The sequence below is a fragment of the Bufo gargarizans genome, chromosome 4 (assembly GCF_014858855.1).
Source record: "Bufo gargarizans isolate SCDJY-AF-19 chromosome 4, ASM1485885v1, whole genome shotgun sequence".
Lineage (NCBI taxonomy): Eukaryota > Metazoa > Chordata > Amphibia > Anura > Bufonidae > Bufo > Bufo gargarizans.
Window position 1 is genome coordinate 473,192,218 of NC_058083.1, and position 22,402 is coordinate 473,214,619.

General features: G+C 42.4%; 1 protein-coding gene across 1 annotated transcript in view; it reads left to right on the forward strand.

Annotated features, from left to right (window-relative positions):
• The window catches only part of LOC122935499, a 30,045-nt gene extending 8,589 nt beyond the window's left edge, over positions 1–21,456 (forward strand). Inside the window, exons 4-6 of the mRNA XM_044291262.1 lie at positions 16,765–16,832; positions 20,927–21,013; positions 21,309–21,456. Coding sequence (XP_044147197.1) covers positions 16,765–16,832; positions 20,927–21,013; positions 21,309–21,456 — 303 coding nt within the window. The remainder of the gene's footprint in view (positions 1–16,764; positions 16,833–20,926; positions 21,014–21,308) is intronic.
• Positions 21,457–22,402: the final 946 nt, after the last annotated feature.

The window sequence follows — 22,402 nt, forward strand, 5'->3', positions numbered from 1 at the left end:
GTCACCCACCGATGCCACGTACCTGCGGCCATTTAAACCACCCCCTAGACCAATGAACATACATCCAGGATAGCGTATACCCTCCTGTCACCAACGAGGTAATCTTCTTGCAATATTTATCAACGTTAAATGTTTTTCTTGCATCACTAAAGCATATTTCAATTATTAACTACTTCATTGCCATTCATGTTAATCGATGTGCCCCCCATTATATGCACCTGAGAACACCATCCACTCTACTTTCCCACGCACTTCTTTTCATACTTCTCTTCCTGACCTCCACCTATAATTTTTTCTCATATACGTAATTCTTCTGTACATTATGTACCAGGTTATAATCTGAGATATGATATGTTGTTGACAGATCCCGCTAATAAAGGTCTAATTCAGACCGAAACGTCCGGGAATACAATGTGGCTAATATTTTTGTTCTATTCCTGGATATAAATAATACTGTATGGAATAATAAGTGATGTTAACACTTCTTTGATGATTAAAAAGATTTGCTTTTATCTTTACTGGTGTGCCGTGGATGCCACTATGATCTAGACGGCATGTAGGTTAAAAATGAAGAGGAAGCACTATGGCCTCTTCAAATGGCTGGTTGGCAGGGGTTGCCTGGTGTCAGACCCGCCAATCTGATATTGATTACCTATACTGAGTGTAGGCAATCAATATCTAAGCATTGCACAGCCCCTTTAATGCTATGGCTGGAAGCAGGTGGTTTGGAGCTGTATATTAACAAAATGGAGCTTCAAGTCATCTTCAGGATAGGTCATCATTACCTGATTGTGGGGTCCGGCTGCCGGCATCCTCACCAATCAGCTGAAGGGTCAGCAGCACTTGGACAAGTGCTGTGTCCTCTTTACAATATACTAGGCACAGTGCTATACATTGTATAGTGACTGTACTTCGTCTTGTATTTACGTTTTATCCACCTGAATGGGACTGAGCTGCACAAAGACCATGTGACTGATGGACGGGATGAGGCTGCCACATACTCGACTGAGGGGGGTGCCCACCAATCTGAAATTGATGACCTATGTGGAGGAAAAGTCATCTATATTTAACTTTTGGAAAACTTTTCTAATTCGGACAAAATTTAGACCTGTTTAGATTGTAAAATTTAAAACTTATACAAATGTATTAGATACAATTTGTAGATAGTTTGTTCGGTTATTGTGCACAGTTAATTGTAATGTGTTGATATCTGCAGTTTCCCACACGGATACAACTAACCCTATTGAAATATCACAGACATTCAATGACAGTCAGCTTTGCTACATCTGTATATGTAATAATCTTGAAAAGAAAATAAATAAATGACCTCAATGAGAATTGGAAATGAATGCGCTGAGGACGTTGTCCAAGTACATAAACATTTTCAACAGTTATTTTTCTTTACTCCTAGGGGTTATGTGGGTCCCACCGATCATTCATCAATCCTTCCTCTGCAGTAGTACAGTTTTATGTTATTTTGTGGTTTCCAGGTTCAGGCTGATGTTACAAAATGTTCCTCATTATTCCTAAACGAAACCATTTCTGAAAAGTGTGTGGCTTTTGGCTTTTCTTTGACCTTCAGAAAACTGATAACCAAAATCCTCCTTTCAAAATCTTACTTTGGGTTCTCCTGTCCTCACATTTCTTTCTAATCATTGTAAGGTAATTTATGCAGTGCTATATCTCTCTATAGTCTTGATGCTTGGCCCATGTGAAGAATAGTAGCAGGTTTCTGCACAGCCACGGCTTGTAAGCAAATCTCTGTTTGAGCCACTTTGTCTGTCTCGTGCGTATAAATCTGAGTCAAAGTCTATAAATCAGAGAAGTCTGTGGACTACGTACCTTTCCCTTATTTCTGACCGTTGCAGGTTTTCCACTTAGTTGAGTTTTGCTGTTTTATAGCTAAAGCTGATGAGAAAACCTTTGATTATATTGTTTCAGCCAACCACTTACAATGTGGAAGATTTAATGGATGAAATGCAATTTATACATATCTCAGAAAAGAGATATGCAGAGAGCAATCTTTAAAACAACCCGTATTTGTACATGATATTATCTTTACTGTGGCCAAGGATGGTCTTTATAGCGCTGTTAATATGTATTCTTTCCAATGAGGCCGGATTAAGAAACCATTTCAATCTCACACATGCTCTCTTACTGGGAGTAGTGCCGCTTACATGCATATACTTCATCGGGTGTGTTTTTATTGTGACGCACCTCACAAATGATGTATATTCATCCATGCACCACCACTCACGGTAATGGTATATGCATGTGAAAGATGGTCTTGCAAGACCGGGGGCCACTTTAATCTGGCCTCGTCACAATGCTACAAAGACAGTTCCTTGGCCACAGTAAATAATAATAAAAATAATAACATTTATTTATATAGTGCCACCATATTCCCCAGCACTTTACAAATTCATAGAGTTCACTTCTATACATGTACGACGGAAGTTGCCACTTTAAATTAGGTGCCATAGCTGCCAGGTTTCTGCTGTTTCATACAGCAGACAGCTGGGTCAATTGTCTATGATCATCGATAATGCCGATCGCAGACATTTGACCCCTCAGGTGTCATGGTCAAATGTGATCGGGAAAGCTTTTACTTGGTAAGGATAGGCCAGAGCCTGCTGGAGGCTCCATTGCCTATCACAATTTTATTACAATATAGGCCTTTAGCTGCAGACATACTCTGGTATATACTGAATATACTAAATAGAAATAGTAATCTAGTGATTGCTTGTTATAGTTACAAAAATAGTTGATATATCAAATAATTCAGATCATCCCCCTTTCCCCAAAATTAAAATTAAAATAAACAACCCTAAATTTTTTTATATTATAGCCATAATATACAAATATTTCTTTCATAAGGTGAACGTGTAATGAGAAAAAAAAAATTGTCGATTTGTCCATTTTACGTTGCTTTACCTCCCAAAGAAATTAAGAAGTCATGCATATGCCAAAATGGTATCAATAAAAACTACAGATTGACCAGCAAAAAATGAGTCCCACACAGCTCTGTAGACATAACTATAAAATAAGTTATGGGGTCAGAATATAATGATAAAGTTTTTTTTGTTTTTTTTTTGTATTAAAGCACTGACACAGAGATAAAAGAGTTAAGACTCTGATAAGGCTACTTTCACACTTGCGGCAGTGTGATCCGGCGGGCAGTTCCGTCGTCGGAACTGGCCGCCGGATCCGCCGATCTGCCGCTGACTGAAAGCATTTGTGAGACGGATCCGGATGCGGATCCGTCTCACAAATGCATTGCAAGGACGGATCCGTCTCTCCGCTTGTCATGCGGACAGACGGATCCGTCTTGTACATTTTTTCACATTTTTACCGATCTGCGCATGCCGGAACGACGGATCCGGAATTCCGGTATTCTGAATGCCGGATCCGGTGCTAATACATTCCTATGGGAAAAAATGCCGGATCCGGCGTTCAGGCATGTCTTCAGTTTTTTTTCGCCGGAGAGAAAACCGTAGCATGCTGCGGTTTTCTCTTTTGCCTGATCAGTCAAAACGACTGAACTGAAGACATCCTGATGCAAACTGAACAGATTGCTCTCCATTCAGAATGCATGGGGATAAAACTGATCAGTTATTTTCCGGTATAGAGCCCCTGTGACGGAACTCTATGCCGGAAAAGAAAAACGCAAGTGTGAAAGTACCCTAAGGCAGGGAACAAAAATGCAAAAAAGAAAAATCTTCTGGGCCTCAAGGGGCTAAATATATCAAGAAATGGAGCCCTCCATAACCTTAGGTTGTGCATGGAGAAAAAGAAATGGAGCCAAACTGAGCAACGTACCCTCATCTGCCATTGTCTTCAAGGATATTGAAGTTGACTCAATGATATCTACGCTATTGGGTTTGAATCCTTTTATGCTTTTCTGTATCTTATGAATATACTTCAATTTACTGGAAGTGGATGGAGCATTTATGAATAAACATCGATAGGAAGTGAAGACAGAAAATGAGGAGGTATGTGTACCCAATCAGAGACAACTTATAGATATTTTTATAAATGATATCACTCATGGAAGCTAATCTTCATTGTTATAGAAAAACTTGACTTTGGCCAAAACCCATTTTAAGTGAATTTTAAATGTCTGAAAAATGTGAAATGACACTATTACTACCAGTGAGCTGGCACAGATTTCTGGACGAAATGACATTCCTGACGGGAAGTAAGGACATACATTATCTCTAAAATTATGTCGCTGCAAGTAAAATTAGATGAATATGCTGCTGAAATACATACATGGTTTTAAAAATATTTTGTAGAGTTAGAATTATATCAATTAAAAATACTAGATAATTTTCTCCTGTACCCCAAGAAATAAAAACTTTCCCCTCTATAATTAATTTAATTTTAACAAGTATTTCTACATTGATGTTATCAGCATTGGTATGTACAGTAGTAGTGGAAATTAACTTAAAAATAAGGGCCTTAAGGCTACTTTCACACTAGCGTTCGGCTGTCCGCTCGTGAGCTCCGTTTGAAGGAGCTCACGAGCGGACCCGAACGCTTCCGTCCAGCCCTGATGCAGTCTGAATGGATGCGGATCCGCTCAGACTGCATCAGTCTGGCGGCGTTCAGCCTCCGCTCCGCTCGCCTCCGCACGGACAGGCGGACAGCTGAACGCTGCTTGCAGCGTTCGGGTGTCCGCCTGGCCGTGCGGAGGCATGCGAATCCGTCCAGACTTACAATGTAAGTCAATGGGGACGGATCCGTTTGAAGATGCCACAATATGGCTCAATCTTCAAGCGGATCCATCCCCCATTGACTTTACATTGAAAGTCTGGACGGATCCGTCCAAGGCTATTTTCACACCTAGCTTTTATATGCCAATATAATGCAGACGGATCCGTTCTGAACGGAGCCTCCGTCTGCATTATTATGATCGGATCCATTCAGAACGGATCCGATCGAACGCTAGTGTGAAAGTAGCCTAAAAGGGTTCTCCCTGATTGATTTAAAATGGCCTCCTGCAACCTGTCCTAGAATGTGAACAGGACTGGTTCCCTACACTTGCAGAGCTGCCTAGCAGGGTGAGGGGACGAGCCTCACTACACATCCTCTAGCACTTTTATATACTACACATTGGTGAGTTTCCCTGTCAGGCTGCTCAGCCATGATGGCATATCATAGGCAGGATCACATCATTGTCATCTAACTGTAGAGCAGTGTAGTGAGGCCCGCATCCACAGGCAGCTCTGCAAATGGAGACTAGTGATGGCCTTGTGGTTCGCCCGGCGGTTGGTTTGCGTGTTCGCGATCTGCCAAACATGCGAACATATGGCGATGTCCACGTGCGCCATATTCTTATGCATTACGCCGAACTTTGACCCATGACACATCCATCAGGTGGGACAGGACAGCCAATTGAGACATTTCAGCACATAGGCAACCCCTAACCCTATAAGAGATCCCGATCTGGCAGTGATTTTACATTGTGTTTTGCCAGTGTAGGGAGAGGTTGCATTTTGGAGCAGGGGCAGGCTGTTAGAAACTTAGGGACACCTAACGCTAGCTAATAGGGCCACAAAAGTCCTTTTAAGGACTGGTAACGTTGTGCTATCGATAGGTGTGATACACAGAGGGGTGTAATATACTTATAATATACTTTCTAACATATAAAGTATATTATAGTGCATTTGTATGCTTCCAGAAAATACTGATTAAGGGTTGCAATCTATCAGCTTCCACAAAATAGTGATAAAATACAGATTGCGGGTTTTGATATACCTGCTTCAACTAACAACTGATTGAGGCCTGCCATAAATCAGCTTCCACAAAATAATCAGAGGTTTTCCATATACCTGGGTCCACAAAATGACTGCTTGAGGGTGATATACCTGCTTCAACTAACAACTGATTGAGGCCTGCCATAAATCAGCTTCCACAAAATAGTGATATAGATTTTCCATATACCTGCGTCCACAAAATTACTGCTTGAGGGTGATATACCAGCTTCAACTAACAACTGATTGAGGCCTGCCATAAATCAGCTTCCACAAAATAATTATAGAAGTTTTCCATATACCTGCGTCCACAAAATACAGATTGCGGATTTTGATATACCTGCTTCAACTAACAACTAATTGAGGCCTGCCATATATCAGCTTCCACAAAATAGTAATAGAGGTTTTCCATATACCTGCATCCACAAAATTACTGCTTGAGGGTGATATACCAGCTTCAACTAACAACTGATTGAGGCCTACCATAAATCAGCTTCCACAAAATAGTGATAGATGTTTTCCATATACCTTCATCCACAAAATTACTGCTTGAGGGTGATATACCAGCTTCAACTAACAACTGATTGAGGCATGCCATATATCAGCTTCCAAAAAATAGTGATAGAGGTTTTCCATATACCTGCGTCCACAAAATACAGATTGCGGGTTTTGATATACCTGCTTCAACTAACAACTGATTGAGGCCTGCCATATATTAGCTTCCACAAAATATAGATAGAGGATTTCCATATACCTGCGTCCACAAAATTACTGCTTGAGGGTGATATACCAGCTTCAACTAACAACTGATTGAGGCCTGCCATATCAGCTTCCACAAAATAGTAATAGAGGTTTTACATATACCTACATCCACAAAATTACTGCTTGAGGGTGATATACCAGCTTCAACTAACAACTGATTGAGGCCTGCCATATCAGCTTCCACAAAATAGTAATAGAGGTTTTCCATATACTTGCGTCCACAAAATACAGATTGCGGGTTTTGATATACCTTCTTCAACTAACAACTGATTGAGGCCTGCCATATATTAGCTTCCACAAAATAGAGATAGAGGAATTCCATATACCTGCGTCCACAAAATTACTACTTGAGGGTGATATTCCAGCTTCAACTAACAACTGATTAAGGCCTGCCATAAATCAGCTTCCACAAAATAGTAATAGAGGTTTTCCATATACCTGCGTCCACAAAATACAGATTGCGGGTTTTGATATACCTTCTTCAACTAACAACTGATTGAGGCCTGCCATATATTAGCTTCCACAAAATAGAGATAGAGGAATTCCATATACCTGCGTCCACAAAATTACTACTTGAGGGTGATATTCCAGCTTCAACTAACAACTGATTAAGGCCTGCCATAAATCAGCTTCCACAAAATAGTAATAGAGGTTTTCCATATACCTGCGTCCACAAAATACAGATTGCGGGTTTTGATATACCTTCTTCAACTAACAACTGATTGAGGCCTGCCATATATTAGCTTCCACAAAATAGAGATAGAGGAATTCCATATACCTGCGTCCACAAAATTACTACTTGAGGGTGATATTCCAGCTTCAACTAACAACTGATCGAGGCCTGCCATAAATCAGCTTCTATAAAATAGTGATGGAGGTTTTTCATATACCTGCGTCCACAAAATTGCTGCCTGAGGGTGATATACCAGCTTCAACTAACAACTGATTAAGGCCTGCCATATATCAGCTTCCACAAAATAGTGATAGAGGTTTTCCATATACCTGCGTCCACAAAATACAGATTGTGGGTTTTGATATACCTGCTTCAACTAACAACTAATTGAGGCCTGCCATATATCAACGTCCACAAAATAGTGATGGAGGTTTTCCATATACCTGCGTCCACAAAATTACTGCTTGACGGTGATATACCAGTTTCAACTAACAACTTTTTGAGGCCTGCCATATATCAGCTTCCACAAATATTGGTCTTCTCTAGGGTCTTTGGCATAAGGTAATTTTAAAAATGACAGGCAAAGATAGAGGAAGGCCAATTCGCAGGGGTGGTAGGGGTCAGGCAGATGCACCAGGCCGGAGCATAAGTGGGAATTTGGAGAAGGTGCGTGCTATTATGTCAAAGGTCAGAGTTGGTTGAGTGGCTCACTCAGCCTTCCACTTATGCACCCTCCTCATTCTCTGTATCTGCACCCTCCTCGCTCTTTGCTGTGTGCACCCCCAAAGACACCACCACCATAGCCCCTCCACTCGACTCCTAGGAATTATTTTCTCATCGATTCCCATATCTTACCGATGTGCAGCCATTCTTGGCATCGGATGAGGAAGAGTAGGTAGCAACGGCCGCCACCCAGCGGTCTGACGACAGTACCCAGATCAGCCCAAGGAGGGTGGTCCCTGCTGTTGCTGCCTACGCCGAGATCTCTAATTTCAGTGGTGGTGAAGGTGACGATGATGACGTGTCAATGGACATCACGTGGGTGCCCACAAGAGAGGAAGAGGAGGGGAGTAGTTATGGACGAACATCTGCCGGGAAGTTTTGCGAACACGATCAAATGTTTGCGTCAGGTCCCATTCATTTTAATGGCAGGAGAACCTGAAAAACCTTCAGCTCATATTTGCAGCCAAGAAATAATTACTAGAAGTGCACAAATAGTCCCACAACATGGACAGTGACATACCAGATGTATTATTCGAATTTGAGATCTCCATTCATAATTGTTTTCAATGCAAAATATCGGCAATATAATTTTCGCGTAGGCGCATGCGCAAATGCACTATACAGTACCCAAATGCACTATAAAGAAAGTATATTGATTTATAACACCGCGCTCCAATCAGTATTTTGGGGGGGGGGGGGGGTGACTGGTATATCACACCAGTAGAAATTATTTGTTTCAATAACGCTTGTCCCTCTATATACCTGCAGTATCGCAGCAGAACCGCACACAAATGCGCACAATACAAATGCACTATAATATACATTCTAACATAGAAAGTATATTATAACATTGTACAAGGAAGGCAATTCATTAGACTATACATAAAGATAAAATGTAACCTTTAATAATGTTACTATGAGGGTCCATTGGCACACTGCAATAAAAGGTCTCTGGAAGGAAATATTTCTCCCAGAAGGGCATCCCTGAACTATATAGCCGCATTCAGCGGCCAGTTAATATATCTCTGGCACACAGTGTCGGTGCCAAGATACATTTGACCACAGACACGTGGTCTAGCAAACTTGGGCAGGGAAGGTACATAACTTTTACTGCCCATTGGGTGAACCTTCTGAAGGCCATCAAGGATGGAACCCATGGCACCCGTGTGGATTTGGTGTTACCGCCACGGATTGCATGCAGCCCGGCCTCTTGTTCTTCTACTCCATCCTCCGTCTCCTCTACTGCCTCTTCCGCTGCTCCCCCCCAGCTCCCCAGAACCTATTCGATGTGCCAGGTGAGATGTTGCCATGCTGTGCTGCGGCTCTTGTGCATGTTAAGCCATAGGAAGCAGAGACAGCTGTCTGTAATGATTAAGTAGAGATCCGTCCGTCAGCTCCTGCTCCATCATTCCTCTCCCTGTTTGCACTCCACACTGCTGGTGTGGGCAGAGGGCGGGCCGGCTGGCAGCTCAGTGTATAATCCTGCTGCTGGGGAATGAGGTAAGTATGTGATTTTTTTTTGTTTGTTTTTTAACTGCCTGTGAAGGGGGCACAACTGGGCATATTACTGTGAGGGGACAATTACTGTGAGGGGGCATATAGCTGGGCATAACTACTCTAAGGGGGCATAATCCTTGGCATATTACTGTGAGGGGGCACATCTGAGCATAACTACTGTGAGGGCGCACATATCTGGCATAACTACTGTGAGGGGGCACATATCTGGGCATTGCTACTGTGAGGGGGCACATATCTGGGCATAATCTGTGAAGTGGGCACAATGCTGGCATAACTACTCTGTGGTGGCATAAAGGGGGAATAATTACTATGTGGGGGCATTTACGAGACTAGGTGGGATTAGGTGTATAGTTATGTTTTGGGCAGAGTTAGAGGTGTGGCCTAGTGCTCAAAAAAATCTGCCGCGGCACGCTTAGTGTTAGGCTACTTTCACACTCGTGTTTTGGCTTTCTGTTTGTGAGATCCGTCATGGGCTCTCACAAGCGGTCCAAAACAGATCAGTTTTGCGCTAATGCATTTTGAATGGAAAAGACCTGCTCAGAATGCATCAGTTTGCCTCCGATCAATCTCCATTCCGCTTTGGAGGAGGACACCAAAACGCTGCTTGCAGCCTGGCGAAACTGAGCCAAACGAATAGATAACAGATCTGTCCCCCATTGACTTTCAATGGTGTTCAAGACAGATCCGTCATGGTTATAGAAGACATAATACAAACGAATCTGTTCATGACGGATGCATCTGGTTGCATTATGGTAACGGAAGCGTTTTTGCAGATCCATGACGGATCCGCAAAAAAACTAGTGTGTAAAAGTAGCCTTAGGCACATAGTATCCCTCTTCCTTCTATTCTAAAGTTGGGAGGTATGCTAAAGCACTGATGAAATGACACCTAAGGTGCTGTTGTTGCTATGGTATCAGTTGGCCAGGGATGTCATGTTATCACTCCTCTGAAGATGCTTGCTGTGATGCATGCTGGGATTTTTACTTTCACTTTGTGTCACAACCAGACAGCTGAGAAGCTCTGACAGAGGCTTTTCAGAACCTCCTCCTTGACTTCCTTTGTTGTGGTATTCAGTTGCTCATCTCGTTAGCCTCTCTCAGCTGTCATGTGTTAGACTAATTGCTTCCCTTTAAATTCCTCCCCAGAATGCTTTTCTGGGCGGCTTATACTTCTTCCTGGAGTGTGTGTGCATGCTGGTCTTGTTCTCCTGTCTGCTACAAAAGCTAAGTGTTGAACATTTATCTGTTATTTTCTGTTTGCTGGATCCCAGGTGACCCTGACTCCCTCCGTATCTTGTGTAGGGAGCCGGTGGTCGTGTCCCCTCACTATTGTAGGGTGCTCAGGGGTTATATAGTCAAGGTACGTGGATATGCAAACCTCCACCATTCGGATCTTTGCATAGGCTGAGCAGCCAGGGAAAGTGCCAGGTCTTCTGCAGGGGTCTCCCCTTTGTTCCTTAGTTTTTGGATCCAGCGAGTCATTTATGCATGTTGCTTTGCCTTGTTTCCTGTACACCGTCTGTGACACTTTGCAGCTGCTCTGCCCACACAGCCCCTTATTAATGGGAGCATGCTATGCTAAATGCAGTAGAATAATGATATATATATACAGTAGATCTGTCATGATACAAATTCCTCTTGGCTTTAGTTATTGTCTGGAAGATGAAGAAGTTGCAATGCTGAATTAATTCCCAGGGGGCGCTACTCCATCTGAGACAAGTCAGCAGGAGTCTGAAGAGGAGTCAGAGGAGGATGGTGTCTGGGGGGAGAAGGAGGAGGAGGGGCAAAAAGAGCAGGCTTTAAACTTTTTGGGAATCCCTGGTGTTGTCCGTGGCTGGGGGGAGGAGACCGAGGATGACATTCTCCTGGGCGATGAGCAGGAGCCAGGGCTCTCCACCGCTTCCAATTTAATGCAAATGGGAGCCTTAGTGCTCCAGTGTTTGAAGAGGGACCCCCGTATAAAATGCAGCATTTCCAGGCCTTGCTGTGAGAGATGCTGCATTCTGCTGTTGTGGGCACTGGCAGAGGAATTTCCACCCACAGCGAAACAGGTGCGGGTACCAATCCGACTGCACCTCCAAAAAGATAGCGGTTTGAAGATGTGTTGGTCACTTTAGATATGAGATCATTCTTGCAGCCAACCCATCGAGAGCCTCAGGGAACGCCTAGACCGACAGGTGTCCGACCACAGGTGTCCGACTACATTGGGTTAACGGCTCATGTGGACGCTCTGAGAAGCAAGGAACCCCTTGACTACTGGGTGTGCAGGCTTGACCTTTGGCCAGAGCTGGCACAATTTGCCATGGAACTCTTGACTTGCCCCTCGTCGAGTGTCCTGTCCGAAAGGACATTCAGCACAGCCGTGGGGGATCGTGACCGATAAGCGCTCACGACAGTGTGGACTACCTCACATTTTTAAAAATGAATGAGGCATGGATCTCGGAAGAATTCAACACCTGTGATGACTATGTGTAATTCAATTTCCTCATGCCAGCCCACACATATCCGCCAACACCCAGAACAAAGATTGTTCCTTGCCTCATGTATATACAGCGGCATAAAAGACCTTTTATGTCAGGTGAATCCCTAATTTTTGGGGTCTGTACTGGCCGACAGTTACATATTTATCGTGTGACCGCCTAATGTACCTCCAGCCACAGAATCCAAAGTTCTTTGCTGTCCGGTGAATGCCTATTGCCTAATTTTTGGGGTCTGTACTGGCTGACAGTTACATTTTTATCCTGTGACTGCCTAATGTACCTCAAGCCACAGAATCCAAAGTTCTTTGCTGTCAGGTGAATGCTTATTACCTAATTTTTTGGGACCTGTACTGACCGACAGTTACATTTTTTATCTCTAGCCACATAATCACACCCTTGTCTCACTCCTCTTTCTCTCATTATGGTGGCGTATGAACCGCATTCATCATAAAGACCTTCTAATGTTACAGGGTCATGTGACTGTGCCCATCACCCCATACTGTGCCCCCTTATACCCTGCATTGTGCCCTCTTACCACACCCTGTGCAGTACTCCTAGTCATTCCCTGTACTGTGCTCTCTTATACCCTTTTATCCGGTCACGGTATGGCAGTGTTATCCGGTCACTGTTGTTATTATTCGGGGGTAGGGCTAATATCTTTATATTTTATAGATTCTAGTGTATTATGTGCCCTGTATTTCCCAGTAGAAAATGATCCTTGGGAAACACAGTCCTCATCCCTGACCACCAGGACCAGGTAGCGCTCTGTCAGTACATGGCGGCCTCCCCCCTCCACCACACTGCTCCGCTGTGTACTGGTGCTTATTCTGACATTAGGGCTGTGTTCACATCCTATTTTTTCCATCCATTTAATGCATACCAAAAATGTATGCGTTAACAGATGCCTCAGACTGATGCCGTACAGTGGCGTCCGTTCACCATACAGTTCCATGGTAGAGATTTTTTTTTACATGAACGTATGCATTTTTTTAATGGACTCTGCAGGATACAAAAATGCAGAGTGCTGCAAATGTACACATCAAACCGATAGGAAATAAAAGTTTTCTAGGCTCCAGCAGGGCACATTTTTGAGAGTTTCTCTTTAAGACGCATAAAAATGGCCCCTGATTAAAATACATATGTTTTGTGGGAATTTTTGCCAATCATCCCCCTCTGATATATCACTGTCCATGTTGTGGGACTATTTCTGTACTTCTAGTAAGTGTTTGCTGGCTGCAAATAGGACCTGAAGGTTTTTCAGGTTCGCCTGCCATTAAAGTGAACGAGGCCCGCCGCGAACGCGCCATTCGCGAACACTTGTTCGTCCCTGCCGATGTTCGTCCATCACAAATGGGGACAACCAGTCCTGCTCATATTCTAGGACAGGTTGCTGGCAGGCATTTTAAATCATTCCCTGAGAACCCCTTTAAATGTTATTGCTCATGATTTTCTTCATTCAGAGCCTAGGCAGGAACCATTATGCAGTTGAAGTCATGTGTGCTTAGCTCCCTTCATCAATAAACACCTTTCCATATACCCTATTATGGAATTCCGTTCAGGATGCTCATCTCTTGGTTAGAGTGAACTTAAATGAGCACGGTGTAATGATTCATTTCCCCTGTGGTGGCGCTGTAGGGAAATATAAAATGTACTAACAGATTTCCCGAGGATTACAGCTTTTTGGTAGGGTTCCAAGCAGGGACCCTTCCAACAAGTAGGGGCTGTCCAAAGCACGCTACAACACTTTAAGAGGTTTTTTAGTTAATGTTTTGACTTCAGACCTTGATCTGAGACCATGACAGTGCTCCCATCATGCAGGGTTAGATTTCATGTAATACAGTCCCATTCAAGTGAATAGGGTTCAGTTATATTACCAGCACATTTAGGGAATCGTTTAACTTTGGGTGAGGGGTTGTTAACCCCCCCTCTTGGGCAGACCTGCAAAAGGAAGCACACTTAGCTGCTTCCCGGTGCTGGCTCCCCATTTCTTCTCCCCTTGGCCTAGTATGCTCTGCTGTTCTCTCAGGATGTAAACTTCTGTTTTGACGCTGCTGCAGCCAATCGCTGACTGCTACCCTTGCGTCACTTGACCATTTGTCGTGGTGCAGCAATTGGTGAAAATGGAAGCTTACATCCCGGGAGCACAGTGGACCTTCCTAGGCTGGGGAGAGAAGGAGTGGGGAGCCAGCGCCGTACTTCCCTTTGGGGTTACCAAAACCCCCCCAAAGATGGCAGCACCGTACAGTGTGAGTCATTTTTGGAGATTTTTTTGTTAAATGAAAATGTTTCAAATCTTTCTATTATTAAAATCTACTGCTTTTGAAAACTTCTGAAAATTTCTACAACAACCAGTGTATTTTTCCGTTATATTCTTTGGCAAGGTCGGGTAATAATTTGGCAGCTTCAGCGTGTCTTTCAAGCATCGGGTTTTAAATGAAACCTTGCATGCGCTGGCCCTTAGTGATAGGTAACGAAAACCATACCATGGCCCTTATCCACAGCGCACTGCCATCCTGTACAGCCGCCGCACATCAGACTGTCAATTCCAACACGTCATGTCCTTTCTACTCATGGAGTTGCACAAGGATTTTGTTCTTTCCTCCTTTTTCTGATTTCTGACGTGCCTCAGTATGGTAATATTGCAAATAATTGGTTGAGAAAAGAACTGTTCTCCACATTTAAACAACAGCCGGGTTACAGCTTGAAAACGATCAAGATATAGAAGCAAATCTTAATGTGAAACAGGAAAAAAAAAAATAATCCCCTTCGCTGTAGCTGCCCCGTCATATGTCAGGACATGTGGCAGGTTGACTGCTCATTAATTCTATTTATATCAGTATGATAATACACCCCACTGAGTACACATGTGTTAAAATATTCATAGATTATAGCTGGAGATGGCAGATATAGATTTAGTGGCAGCAGAATGCTATTGTCATAATACAAAGTAAACACAATCTTTTTTCTTTATTACAGTTATTATATGCTTATTGTGCCGCATATATATGCTGAATCATATTTTATAGACAGCCTACAGGAGTGTACGGCTGGGTATAATAAAACTGTACGAGTGCGAATGTATGCCGTACGGTTATTTTAAAGAGAATTACCAAAAAGTATATTGGAAAGGTGCTTGTGTTTTAGAAAGCCTAGATCAGATAACACATCAGTCATTAAATAGATCCCAATTCATTTCACTTCATTTTAAAGGGACACTAACCTTAAATGACAGTACTGCTTAGGAAAAGTTATATCGATATCTCATGGGTTTCAAGATTTCTTTGTGTAGTCAGCAAAGTGCGTTTAGCTGTGTCATTACGGAGAGATTGGTTGTAATGGAAGCACATTTTAAGAGCTTCACTGCTTTTTGGGTTACATGGAGTGCCATCTTCTCTGTCAGTCTTCTGCTCACTGCACTCAACTAAGCTAGAAAAAGGCCAAGGAATTACTTGAAGAGGTTATCCATCCTTAAAGGGCATCTGTCAGCAGACTTGTACCTATGACACTGGCTGACCTGTTACATGTGCACTTGGCAGCTGAAGGCATCTGTGTTGGTCCCATGTTCATATGTGCCCACATTACTAAGAAAAATGATGTTTTAATATATGCAAATTAGCTTCTAGTATCAACTGGAGCGTTTCCATTACACCTAGAGGCTCTGCTCTCTCTGCAACTGCTGCATCATCACTTTGATTGATAGGACCAGGAGTGATGACGTGTACACTACCTGGCCCTGTAAAAAGTGGAGCGAGCGTGACAGAGCGCAAAGAGAGCAGAGCCTCTAGGTGTAACGGCAACGCCCCCGTTGCTCCTAGAGACTAATTTGCATATTATAAAACTTATTTTTCTCAGTAATGCAGGCACATATGAACATGGGACCAACACAGATGCCTTCAGCTGCCAGGTGCACGTGTAATAGGTCGGCCAGTGTCATAGGTGCAAATCTGCTTTAAGATAGTCCGATTAGATTGGCCTGTCTTAAAGGTAGGCCAATCATTGTTTAAAATAGTCCATATAGTGTTTGTACTGCAGAACTCCAAACTTTTAGTAGTGGACATCCATTTTAAAAGTACAGTATGGATAATTCCTTTAAACCACTTTTTTTGTTCTGTGGTTTATTCAATTAATATTTTTAAAATTGGTAGTTGTGTCCACCTTTGCAGCTATTTTTTTTTTATATGGCCCATTTTCTACTGTCAGTAGGTTAAGAAGAGGGGACATATTTCACACAGTAACAAATGATTGTAGAATCAGACTACACAAGGTTTGTTTGTAGTCTGTAACCATGGAAGCTGACATGCTTTTTTTTTCTGTAGCCTTTTTTTTAATATTTTTGCTTTATTTTCTTAACATAAAATGCATTGGAGCAATGAAAATATTGATTATAAATGTATAATCATGGTTACACAGTTTTAGACGTCACCTCGCTCTCCCTCTTAGTGATGTCATCACGCATATTGCAGGTCCTTTGGCAGGTCCTGTTCAGTGGAGATAGAGGAAGCTGCTGCAGTGTGATCAAGTGGATAAGGTGAGTTTTTTTTTTTCTTAAGCCCTAAATGGCTATATTGTTTTGCATTCTGTCCTAAGATTTCTATTATTTTCCGATATAACCACGTTATAACAGAAGAAATTAAACTGAAATTCAGGTCCCCATTGACTTCAATGGGGTTCGGGTCAAGTTCGGGTCCCGAACTTCCACAGGTTCACGCATGCCTAATCTCTACAGAGTAACCACGGAGACACATAGATCTGCATAGAACCTGATCTATGTTTATTTGTTTTTTATTCTATTTTTTAAATTAACTTAGACTTTTTCATATGATTGCTTATTTAATTTTTTTTTTTTTTATTAGATGCATTGGAGCACTGGGAACATTGATTCCAAATATGTGGTCATGATTACACAATGGCATTGTACACAGTGAGTGAACCTATACCACACAAATTCTATCTAAAGTCCAGGACCCAATTCAAAATCCACCACTTAATCCACTGCAAAAGCTGCCACAGTTTCTGTAGTTGGTGTTCACTTTGGATCCTGCGGGCTCGCTTGTGGCTTAGGCTCCAATGAATAGAGCTAAACCACGACTGGACACCTGCTTTGGCTATAAGTAGTGGCTGTCCACACACCCTGCCAAGAAAGTACATGTCTCTTCTCGGCTTTAAACCACCTTCTTAAGAACTTTGAAACCCATGGAAGGCAGGCACCACACGGCTGGTGCAATGTCCACACCAAAATTAAGCTGCCAAGTTCTGCTGTGTGAACTGGCTCTAAGGGTTATATGGGAGTGTCATAAATATCAAGGTGGAAATGCACATTTTATAAGGCCTCTTGCACACGAATGTGTAATGCCTGTGACCGTGCTGTGGCCCGCAAATTGCAGTCCGCAATGCACTGGCACCGACCATGGGCCAGCCGCATCCGGATCACGACCCCATTCACTTGAATAGGGTCCGCGATCCGTCCGTTTCGCAAAAAGATAGGACAAGTTCTATCTTTTTCCGGAACGGAAGCACGGAACAGAACCCTACAAAAGCACTCCATAGTGTTTCCATTCCGTGGTTCCATTCCGCACCGTATCTCCGGAATTGAGGACCCATTCAAGTGCACACGGCCGTTGTCCCATGTATTGCGGACCCCCATATGCGGGCCGCAATACGGCCACGGAGGACACACGGTCGTGTGCAAGAGGCCGAACTGTTATTTCTCCTGACTCCCCCAAAAACATGCATACATGGCTTGGTTGAGACTGCATGTCTTTAATTTTATTTTTTTCAATTGGGAGAGGAGAATAAGCAGCAACCAGATTCTTTTGGCAGAGTCTTATCTCCTATAGGAAGAAAAGATTTAGGCCTCATGCACACGACCGTTGTGTGCATCCGTGTCCGTTGTTCCGTTTTCCGTGATTTCCTGCGGACCCATTGACTTTCAATGGGTCCATTGAAAACTCGGAAAATGCACCGTTTGTCATCCGCGTCCCTGATCCGTGTTTCCTGTCCGTCAAAAAAATATGACCTGTCCTATTTTTTTGACGGACAATGGTTCACGGACCCATCAATGGGTCAGGGAAAAAACACAGAGGCACACAAGATTCTCATCCGCGTCCGTGATCCGTGTCCGTAGGCTACTTTCGCACAGACGGATCCGCAGATCCGTCTGCATAACAGCTTTTCAGAGCTGAGTTTTCACATTGTGAAAACTCAGATCCGACAGTATATTCTAACACAGAGGCGTTCCCATGGTGATGGGGACGCTTCAAGTTAGAATATACTAAGAACTGTGGACATAACTGCCCCCTGCTGCCTGGCAGCACCCAATCTCTTACAGGGGGCTGTGATACGCACAATTAACCCCTCAGGTGCTGCACCTGAGGGGTTAATTGTGCGTATCATAGCCCCCTGTAGGAGATCGGGTGCTGCCAGGCAGTAGGGGGCAGTCATGTACACAGTTCTTAGTATATTCTAACTTGAAGCGTCCCCATCACTATGGGAACGCCTCTGTGTTAGAATATACTGTCGGATCTGAGTTTTCACGATCTAACTCAAATACGATGGTATATTCTAACATAGAGGCGTTCCCATGGTGATAGGGACGCTTCAAGTTAAAATATACCATTGGATTGAAGAAAACTCTGATAGGGACTCCTGACTTTACATTGAAAGTCAATAGGGGACGGATCCGTTTGCAATTGCTCCATATTCTGTTAACGTCAAACAGATCCGTCCCCATTGACTTGCATTGTAAGTCAGGACGGATCCGTTTGGCTCCGCACGGCCAGACGGACACCAAAACAACTTTTTTTTTACTTTACTTCATGTCTGGTGATCCTCCAAAAATCAAGGAAGACACACGGAAGAAAAAACAGACTCGGATCACGGAACAACGGAACCCCATTTTGCGGACCGTGAAAAAATACTGCTGTGTGCATGAGGCCTAAGAATGATGAATGGTAACACACTGATCCTTCTTTCCCCCTGATATCTGCCATTTAGAAAGAGTTGGGCTACCTCCATACACATATTGGCCAATGGTGCCAAAATCAGAGGGTTCAGATCATTTTTGTGTAATGTGTATGAGCACCTTAGTACAGATCTTGCAGCGTAAGTTCACAAAGCTAATAATTACATGGGCTGGCGCCACATGATAAATGTACTTGAGTGTACTAATATTAGATGTAGGTGTGATTTGATATAATGCTAAGATATCAGACTACTATACCAGCATAGCCAATTAAGGATAATAGAGATTTAAAGGTAGATAAAGAGATTAGGAAGAAAAGGGATAATTTTATGGAGACTAGCGTGTCATGATATCTGTAGGTAGGCTTATTATTTAATCAAATTCAAGTTACACCATATTATACTTATTCATGTCAAGTATATTATATGTGTATGATAAACTTTGTTGTATAATTAGTGCTTTTGACCCAATGCCGTCCTGTTAAAGTGTAAACACAAAATAGATAATCATGCCTCACACTATTGCACATGCATGCTTTTAAACACCCCAGTTTACACAAATGCACACTCCTATCGACCCCAAATGTTGACCAACCATCAGCTACATTGGTTATTGCATATAGCAGCTCCTTCCTGTATCTCTTCAAAGTATGACCAGATGTTGGTAACTTACTCCACTAGTCCCTGTGGCCAGGTAATGTGCCTTGCCTCTGTGATGGTGGCTACTTACTCTGATATACCTTAAAGGGCATCTGTCAGCAGATTCACACCTATGAAACTGGCTGATCTGTTGCATTTGTGAATATTGAATATATGTTAATGAGCCTCTAGGAACAATGGGGGTGTTGCCATTACACCTAAAGGCTCTGCTTTCTCTGTAACTGACGCGTCCTCTGCACTTTGGTTGACAGGGTGATGCAGTGAAAAAGTCATTGCGCCTGGCCCTGTCAGAGAGCATGTCAGTTGCAGAGAGAGCTGAGCTTCTAGGTGTATTAACAAGGCCCCCATTGCTCCTGGAGGCTAATTTGCATATATTAAAACATCATTTTTCTCATCAATGCAGCACATATGAAAACTGGATCAACACAGAGGCCTTAAGCTGCCATGAGCACGTGCAACAGGTCAGCCAGTTTCATATGTACAAACTGCTGACAGATGCCCTTTAAACTGATTCAGAACCAGCTGGTCTTTTCCAGATCAGTTTTTTTTTTTTTTTGCTCCAGCAAATGAACCTAGAGATGGTACTCAAGAAGTTAAATTATTGTGAATGTCATAACACAGCTGGTGGTTCTGAATCTTTTAAGGTATTTTTCTGAATTTCTAGGCGTTCTTGGCTTTGAAGATCTTGAAATCGAAGGTGGCCTGACTCGCAGTCATTACCCTGATTTATCATGCCTTCATTCCAGAATCCTGGCTTCAAAAATGCTCACTCCAGTTTTGAAAAGTGGGAGAAAAAGTGAGCGCGTTTAGCTTTAATGAGTTTCACACAATATTTACCATTGAGACTTTTTTTTAAAGTTACTAAAAAGTTGCAATCTCAGTCTAGTAGGAGGATGGAGTAGGAACACTGGAGTAGCTTTCCAAGACAGAAGTGTTATGTTTAAGGATAATACCAATGTATCAAACAACATATGACATTTGATAAATGTGGCATAAAGTACGCCACAGACTCAACAAAAACTGACTTCAAATATTCCCCTCATGATGAATCAATCTGCTCCATTTTCTTTTGGGTAGTTTTTGCTTCCAACATATGTTTTCAAAGCTTCAACCTCTTCTTGAAGGCCAGGCTATTGGATCATAGAGGGTTTTAGCCAGTTCCTGTGTCCCATACTGGCAGGCCATGCTCCTGAGTCCATATTTTGAACCAATATGTTAACTCTACATTGGGCACTTCTTTCTTTATCAACAACATTTTGTAAAGTTAACTGATTGTCCACTAGAAGCATCGGAGGTCATACGCTATGTCATGGCTCGTGTTCATGATGCGTTTTTTTTTGTTTGTTTTTTGCTGTAACTCTTCTGAGTATTAATATGGTTCACTTTATCTTGCAGGGAGAAGAAAATGTCACGAAGGTACTTAACTGCATCTTCTAGCGTGTTAGTGTCTGGTGCCACCCTGAAGATGCTGCGTTGTTCCAGGTGAAAACCCTTCTACGATATCACTTGACATATGCTATGGAGATGTAGATACTCATGCAACCCAATACTGATTGCCATTTGGTCTACAGATCAGCTACTTGTATGCAAACCTCAAAAACAGAAGACTAAAAAAAAGCTTATGAGCTTTTTATGTAAGGGGCTAAAAGACCATTCTTCAACTGGTGATACTTCTAACACTGCACAATTTTTTTTTTCTGTATGCAATTTAATCAAGATTAGTACTATCCGGCATTGTATAATATATGTATTATGAGTTTGTTTCTCCATACTCTAGAATTGAACTAAACTGGTTGAGTTCAGAAATTGATGTCATGCAATCCTCTTTTATCATATTGTACTCTGGATTCTGTACATCCTCCAGGTTTACTACCATCTGGATTTCTAATAAGGTTGGAATGACTGATTTTTCTATAAACAACTAAAGCTTTCTGATTCATTAAGTGGAAACTTTTTTCATCAGTCCATTACTCCTTAAAGCTACCAACTGTACTTTGTGCCTTTTTGTCATCTAAATACATCACAATCTGGACTGTGATCCTTAAAAAGACTCTCTTAACTTGTATCCTAAATCACGTTGTGTACCAGAGGACAAAATGTAGAAAACCCCAAATGAAACTTCCAGCCTTTCTGCTTTGAAGTGACTCATTGAATTACCTGGTCAACTCATTCCGGTCCATTCAAACAGTCTCTTATTCTTTTCTGGTGTTTTGGAATATGATGGAAGGAACAGAACAGAATTGAGAATTAATGTACCCTAAACAAGGATAATAGTTGTCAACAAAAATCATAGACCTTAACCAAACCCAGACAATGCTCCAGTACGATGGAATTCATCAGGCTTTGTCTCCTGTTAAATGAGCTACATAATTAATTATTCAGGTGTCTCTTGTTCTGTGCAACTAAGTTAAGCAACATGACGGATCGGAATTGGCTAAATCATATGACTGCGGGAATAAATAAGAAATAGGGGGATTAAGTCCTAGCATAAATGACTCCAGATTCCAGACAAAGGGTTGTAAGATATTCCATTCTCACCAGCAAGCAATATTTTTCAAGATACTTAAAAAGTCACTGTCGTCATCAGAGACGCAACTGGTAAAATGCAAAAAAGACACGAATCAGGCATCTATGTGCCATACATTGATCGAATTCTGCTCAGCATAAAAATGAGGTTCTCTTTTTATCAAAATGCATAAGCCCACTTACCACTTCATGACCTCTTTCAAGTGGGTCCCTACATTACATTAGTGTTGCATCGACGGAGTCTGTCAATGCTCCACTTCTTCTATTAGAAATATTATTAATTGAACTACTACTATGCCTATTTTTGCTTTCACTACCACTCCTCTCCTCTCCTTGCTGTGCACA